At 36.7% G+C, this 7670-nt stretch overlaps 1 protein-coding gene across 1 annotated transcript; it reads left to right on the top strand.

Annotated features, from left to right (window-relative positions):
• Positions 1-537: 537 nt before the first annotated feature.
• On the top strand, positions 538-7428 carry LOC118766815. Its single transcript, XM_036510598.1, has 3 exons — positions 538-751; positions 2612-2918; positions 7391-7428. The coding sequence occupies exons 1-3, from the start codon at positions 538-540 to the stop codon at positions 7425-7427; spliced, it is 558 nt and encodes a 185-aa protein (XP_036366491.1). The 3' UTR covers position 7428.
• The last annotated feature ends 242 nt before the right edge of the window (positions 7429-7670 follow it).

Below are 7670 nucleotides of genomic sequence, written 5' to 3'. Positions count from 1 at the left end.
TCTTTTCTCTTACTCTCCGTTTTCTTTTTCCTCCTCGTCTTTAGTGTTAATTTACTTTATTTCTTTCTTTCTATTTCCCCCTTCTCCTGCTCTCCTCCCGCTCCTTCTTCCTCCTCCTTCTCTTCCTCCCCTCCTCCTCCTCGTTCTGTTCCCCTCCCCCACCTCGTTCTACTCCCCTCCGCCTCCTCGTTCTGCTCGCCCCTCCTCCTCTTCTTCTTGTACTTCTTGTACTTCTTCTCTTCTTCTTCTTCTTCTTCTTCTTTTCTTCTTCTTCTTCTTCTCTTCTTCTTCTTCTTCTTCTTCTTCTTCTTCTTCTTCTTCTTCTTCTTCTCTTCCACCTCCTCCTTCTTCTCAGTTGTTATTTATATATTTCTATATTTGTTTTCATAAAAATTATCTCTGATTTATGTTTTTTTTTTTTAAACAGTTTTTGAGATTGAATATGTATCACCTTCTGATATCATTGATTTTGGATACAATACTGCATTAGTTATAGCATGTCGGTATAGCCTGAGATATTTTGATGAGATTGTTCTCATGCAGAACAACGAGAATGCAGTTCTGAAATTTCAGTTTTCTCGGAGCCTCAATTCCTTTCAAAAAGAAATCCAGCGGAATGGTTTCGACTGCACTTCAATTCTGGGTTATAGAGGTCAGATTATCTGCTGGAAATTTAATCCCACATGCAAGGATGCGACAACCTATACATTTAGATCAGCTACCGAATCTTCAAAACCTAAGACTTTAAAAGGTCAGTTTTATCAGTTCTTTCCTTTCTTCACTCAGCTGTCATTAATTTTATTTCTGTTGCGTGATTCTACTGCACTATTAAACACAGATTTATAGCCTTTGATATGCACAATATTTCCTTTTGGTTTTGTATTTTCTGTTGTAATGGACGTACTGTACGCACTGTGTATAGAAACGGTTTGCGCAATTTTCTGTAGGGTGAGATAGACTTAAAGATAGTTGATGCAATAAGAAAAGAAATACTAACTAAAATTAATGATAGGCGCAGGAGTGGCTGTGTAGTAAGTAGCTTGTTTACCAACCACATTGTTCCGGGTCAGTCCCACAGCATGGCACCTAGGGCAAGTGTTTTCTACTATAACCTCGGGCCGATCAAAGCCTTGTGAGTGGATTTTGTAGACGGAAACAGAAAGAAGCCCGTCATATATATGTATATGTATATATATATATATATATTATATATATATATATATATATATATATATATATATATATCTGTGTGTGTGTATGTGTGTGTGTGTGTGTGTGTGTGTGTGTGTGTGTGTGTTTGTGTTTGTCTGTGTTTGTCCCCCCAACATCGCTTGACAACCGATGCTGGTGTGTTTACGCCCCCGTGGATTATTCTGGAAGAGAACAAGTCCTTTTATGATGAAGTAGTAGTTCCGAAATAATACGAGATGATAAATTCGATATCGTCTTTTGATGATAACATTCAATGTTGATTTAGGTCTATGTGATACGCCTGATCAGGAGTGAAAAGCATTTTCAAATTTTGGAATTAAACTGAGTTTACACTTTCGAATCGATGTTACGGGAGAAAGCATTTGGCCAATACACCTAGAACTAATATGTGGTATATAGAAGTAAATATTTCATTATAATCATAGTGAGAATAGGCACGGAAACCATATTGAAGGTAGCGAGTTTCCATCCAGTCAATCCTCCTACCTTTCACCACTCGTTAATACAAACTCAGGAAATTTAATCTTTTCCATTTGTTTCAGTGATTTTCCACTAACACAGAGTGCATTGGGAATACTTTCTTGACAGAAGAAATGGCTCAGTTTTTGTAACATTTATTCTCATCACTGTCTCGCAGCACTCTGTAGTGACTCCATTCAGTGACCATAATGGAAAGAGTACGACCGTGATTTAAAAAGGCAGAAATCCGGTTTCTCCGAGAGGTATCTGAAGTCACGTTACTCGACAGGGTGCATAGCTTATAGATAAGGGACTTTCTCAATATCCAGCCGCTTTTCCCCCGCAGTGTGAGGTCATAGATCCGGTGCTATGGTCGAGTAATTAGACTGTCGTAGAAAAGACACTTACGATTCTTCGAGACGAGCCAAACAGCATGAAATCTTGGCGTAGGCTACGAACGGGAAGGTTGCATAATGTACACAATCTCAGTTGGTCACGGTTCGGAATCCTACTGGAGAATCTAGTGACGGTTACTTCTGAGAGGATCAAAAGCGGCAAGTTCCTATCGACTCTTCCAGAAATAATGGGCAGAGAAGATGGGCAGATGAAGCTCATGATTGCAAAACAAAATTCTGAACCACTTACATATGTTGAGCGAGTAAATGTGAAAGTGTGTGGGCGTGCACGCGCGCGTGTGTTTATATATGTATATGTGCGTATACAGGGGTGTTTCTGAATATATATGTATCTATATATATGATTGTGTATGTAAATAAAGTTAGATAGTTGAACAGTTAGCATCAGCAGTTCGCATGGTCCTGCATTATGAATAGTTTAGTATCATATAACATTTGTAGTTTATATTAATGAAACCACCTAATATATTATTGTGATGCCTCTTGTTCTAAGATTTACATATTTTGATTCGGTTACTTTTCAGCGAGATCTTTCTTGAAAAGTCTGGACGTGCTTAACCTACCTATTGAAGTGAACAAGACGCTGGTCTTCAGATGTGTAGCATATATCGCTGCACCTACGGGTATCAATGACATTTTATGGTTTGAAAGAGGATATCGTGGTACACATATGCATATACAGAAAATAGAAACTAGACCTACTCGCGACTGTCTAAGTCCAGTAGTGTCATTTCATAATTATACTGTAAAACAAACGGACATCGATTTCACAAACATCACATGTTTTCTGAACGGCGAAACACTCACTAAACTACTCATCAAATCAACAGGTAAGCAAGTTTTTTTTTGTGTTGCCTTCATTAACACTTTTATTTTTTCTTGTTGTTTTTGCTGCTATTTAATCTCAAGTTTTGATGATAGATCCGATGGGGCAGACCTGTACTCAAAGACATTTCAACTGTGACAATCACGACTGTTTCTAAGGCATAGTAAAATTACTTTTAAGACAGCATATATGAAACAATGGAGATTTCACAGCTTTTTCTCGCAACCCGAAATGCCTTGAAGAGGTTTCCTGATACGTATATGTTAATTACTGTTACGTCTCAATGCATTTGTATTCATCTATATTTTTATTATATGTGTTCATACATGTGTCATTGTGTGGAAGCGGATGGTTTTACGCGTACAGGGTAGTCGTTAGAAAAGCGAAAAGTTCGTGAAATGCTGATTTATATTTACAGAAGATCTATTTAAGGTAAAGAATAAACGTCAAGTTTTCTTATTTTTTTAGCGACCAACCTGTATATCCGAGTAAATGAACGCTTTGTATAGTTTTCTGTTCTTTTGTTAGAAAGATTCAGGTATTGCATATGTATGTGGGCATTTATATATTGTATTCTAAAATACACAAACAGGTTTTTCAAACCATATTTTCAGGGATACAGGCCGACGTAGTATAGTGTGTAATTAGCTGTCGTTAACAACTGCCAAAAATATTATCAAAGCATTACTTCACCCTCATGAAACACGATATTGTCGCAAAAATAATATACAATGGTCATTCAAAAAGAAAAGACTCTTGTAACATAGTGAATCTCACTCTTATTGATTATATAGACAATGATCAACACAAGGAATACTGGTGGAATATTCCCATCAAAACATCTGTCAATTGTAAAAGTAACAGGCCAGATATTGTTGTTTGGGACAGACAACAAAAAGTATTTACCGTAGAAGAGGTCAGCTGACCTGCTCATGTGAATATCTTTTTTGAAAATGAAAGAGAATAGGGATAACTATGGATAAGTGCTCCGAAAAAGCCAGCTTACATATAAAGATTCGCATTTCTACCAATAATAACACTGGTCAACAAAATGAAACTCCTTTTAATCATCAGAGTTGCTGATTAACTTTTCTGGGTTAATTTTTTTATGCTGATTACAAATGTGAAGTCCGATTTCCTCTATCAGGTCACATTTTCATGTTAATGATACCTGCTGATTTAACTTATAGGATACGTAAAGCATGTCTATATAAAGTATATTGAATACAAGATACGATAATTTCATGGCTTTTTATTGTACAAAATTAAAATTATTGTGTACAAATAAGTTAGAATACACTTAAATGCATAACAACTTAAAATCTTTGGGATTTGGACTTTCTATGGTGTTTTGTCTCAGGTTCATCCTTGAGTAACATCCAACAGTAGTCAGCTAACATTCCTGCATTACAAAATCCTTGATATCGTCGTTCATCGATGCAATATCTTGATGAAAGCGTTCCCCTTGCTCATCAGACACTGCTCCAAGGTTCTCTGCAAAAAAAGACCAGATGTGAATCAAGGAAATGGACTTTTAGTGACATCCAACAGCCCATTGCAGCGTAGGAGTCTAGAAGACATTTCACTCCATTTCTAAACTCTAGAGATCCCTTGTTGCCTAGGTAATTTTCACAGAGCTATTTGAAGGATTCCCAAGCTTTAAGCTCAATCTCATCCAGTGCTGTAAGGAAGTGGTTGTCCTTCAGGTGTTCTTTTATATGGGGACCGAGGAATACGCCCTCCTTCAGTTTTGCCTTGGTGATCTTTGGAAATTTGGCCTTCACATATTCAAAACCTTTTGAGCTTTTCCTGGAGAGTGTCTTCACGAATTGTTTCATAAGGCCAAACTTTATGTGAAGAGGGGAAAGAAGAACATTTTCTAGGTTTAAAAGTGGCTTACTCTGGACGTTAGAAACTCCTGGCTCATATGATTTTAGCAAAGGCCACTCTGATTGCACATAGTGCTTGTTACTTACACGACTGTCCCATAGGCATGAAAAGCAACAATATTCCAATCACCTTCAAGTCTCCACATATTTTCCAGCCGTAGTTTGTATACTTTATGGCATTGAAGAGTACTTGCATGTTTTCATAACTCCTTCATGTGCACTGAATGTCCTATGTGAATGGATGGCTTCTTATTGCCGTGAGTAGTAGTACTGCCTTGAGGTTTCTCTTAGATCAATCAATAGATAAGCGCCATTCAGCTGGAACATGCTCTTGGAACAAACAGCGAAATAACTCATCAGTGTTATTACTGAAACAAAGTGGTCCATCAACAGAGAAGCATGAAGTCAGATCCTTATTTCCCTTCCTGAAATGAGTAATACAAACATCTTTCTTAAGTAGACACTTTTCTTGTAGGCGAGTTCAACTTTATCCTTCCACAATGACAAGTCTCTAACTAAATCATTTAACTCTCCTTGAGAAAATTTCTGTGGTACGTCTTCATTTTCAATCGTGAAATCTGCATCCACTTCGGTCTCTTCCACAGCAGTAGTATTTTCTTCAGGAAATACATCGTCATCAGACATCTGAAGGATATTTTCAGGTGGTATTGGAATAAGAAGATCATCATCGTTGTGTGATACTAGTCCTCTTGCTGATTCCAAGTTGGGATACACAATCTTATGCTTAGTCTTTACAGCAAACCCACATACATTATTAACGTTGTAGAAATAACAGTCCATGAAATGATCCTTTGGCTCTCTCCATATCATAAGTATTGCAAACGGCATTGCTCTCTTCCTCTTATTTAGCCAATCCCTTAGTCCATTTGAACAAGCTGAGCAGATGATGTGTGGGACCCAACTCTTATCTTGATCCCCGAGAGAGCAGCCAAAATATAACTGGTGGATCTTCTTGTTTTCACTTGTGATGGTACGTTGCTGAGCTTTGGTGGTAAAAGAACCACAGACATGACAAAATAGATCAGGACTGTTCTTGCAATGCCTTGACATAGAATTTACCTGTATAAGACGTTTATGTATAGCGATACTGCTGATGGGAGTTATATACCTCTCTTATCTCATCAGAAAAACTGTGCCTAATAGAAGGAAACCGATTACATTTTTGAAATCTGAGGACAAAACTACACATAAAACACCATATAATATCCCTGATGAAAATTGGCTGTTGATCAGTGTAATTGGTGCACTTGATTTTGTGAGTTAATACCTAATTGACAAACTGGATAAGTTAGGGTTTTCAGAAAAAAAAACCCAATTATCTTGCACATTATGAATATAAAAATCTGTAAGAATTTAAATAAGTAAAAACAGAAGAGAACTCACACACACACGTGTATATAATAGATTCACACACGCATGTATATATATTAAATTCACACACACTATTTATTGTTTGGTAACTTCGTATTTCAATATAATCTTTTCTTCTCTAGGCACAAGGGCCGAAATTTTAGGGGAGGGGGCCAGTCTATTAGATCGATCCCAGTACGCAACTGGTACTTAATTTACCGACCCCGAAAGACTGAAATGCAAAGTCGACCTCGGCGGAATATGAACTCAGAACACAAAGACAGACGAAATACCGCTTAGCATTTCGCCCGGCATGCTAATATTTCTGCCAGCTCGCAGCCGTACATGTATATATAATATACATATATACATATATACATATACATATAATATACATATATACATATATATATATATATATATATATATATATATATATATATATATATATATATATATATATATATATATACGCATATATATGTATATATACATATATACATATACACAGTCTTTCGTCTCTCACATGAAGCGAGTGGTTTTTCACACTCGTCACGTTTTCTTTGCGGTACATAACTTCTTCCAAAGGAGATTGGCACGCCAGAGAAGACCGTCTTCTGTTCATGGGTAGTGTGCTTTTCGACTTTTTGAGGTCTTTTTAATTGTTTTTATTGCAGGGTTTCATTTTTCTATATTTGTTTGAAAACGTCTGCATTGGCCAATATTTAGTTCCCTTAATATTACAGTGAAGAGTGATTTCTTATTTGTTTGGTTCCTGCTATTACTGTTCTCATTCATCACTCTCACTGTTTCTGTGCATTGTGGTTGTGGTAGAGAAAGAGAGTTCTTGGATCCATTGGCTAGTTCCTGGCAATGAAGAAAGGATTATCAATTTTGACGACTACAGGGTTGTTTGCATCACTAATAAGATTCTACTAAGAAAATTTCTTTCAATGCAAGTATCAAAGATGTATATAAAAGAGCACAACAGAAATTATCGATTGAATTTCAGCTCAAGTTCGAATTTTTATAATACTTCTCGATAGTAGATCTGCTCACACACACACACACACACACACACACACACACACACACACACACGGGCGCGCGCATATATACATACGCACACATTTTGCTTTGATTTCGCTTTCCATTGGAATCTAAGATAAAACATTAAATATCATGTTTCTACATATTTTGTTTTTAATTTTTATTTCCAGTAAGCGAGCAGAGACAACTCTGGGAAACAGCTAATGCAGGTATATTTTTTATCTTTTGACATTTGCTTTTTTTTTCAGTTATTGAACTGTGGCCATGCTAAGCCTTTCTCTAATAGGGTTTTCGTCGAACAAATTGACACCAGTACTTATTATATCAGTCACCATGTCCGAAGTGATATGTTGTGGGTGCGTAAACAAACCAACACTGGTTCTCCAGTGATGGTCGTGGACAAACACTGAAATATATTCACATATATACATATACACATATATACTC

This window comes from Octopus sinensis, linkage group LG18 (genome assembly GCF_006345805.1).
Source record: "Octopus sinensis linkage group LG18, ASM634580v1, whole genome shotgun sequence".
Taxonomy (NCBI): Eukaryota; Metazoa; Mollusca; class Cephalopoda; order Octopoda; family Octopodidae; genus Octopus; species Octopus sinensis.
This window is presented reverse-complemented; position numbering and strand designations above follow the sequence as displayed.

Bases quoted from the DNA above. Each gene is read 5' to 3' on its own strand.
- LOC118766815 (XM_036510598.1), top strand. From the start codon at position 538: ATGCAGAACAACGAGAATGCAGTTCTGAAATTTCAGTTTTCTCGGAGC. The intron at 752-2,611 runs GTCAGTTTTATC...GTTACTTTTCAG, and splicing joins AAAACCTAAGACTTTAAAAG to CGAGATCTTTCTTGAAAAGT. The intron at 2,919-7,390 runs TAAGCAAGTTTT...AATTTTTATTTC, and splicing joins CTACTCATCAAATCAACAGG to CAGTAAGCGAGCAGAGACAA.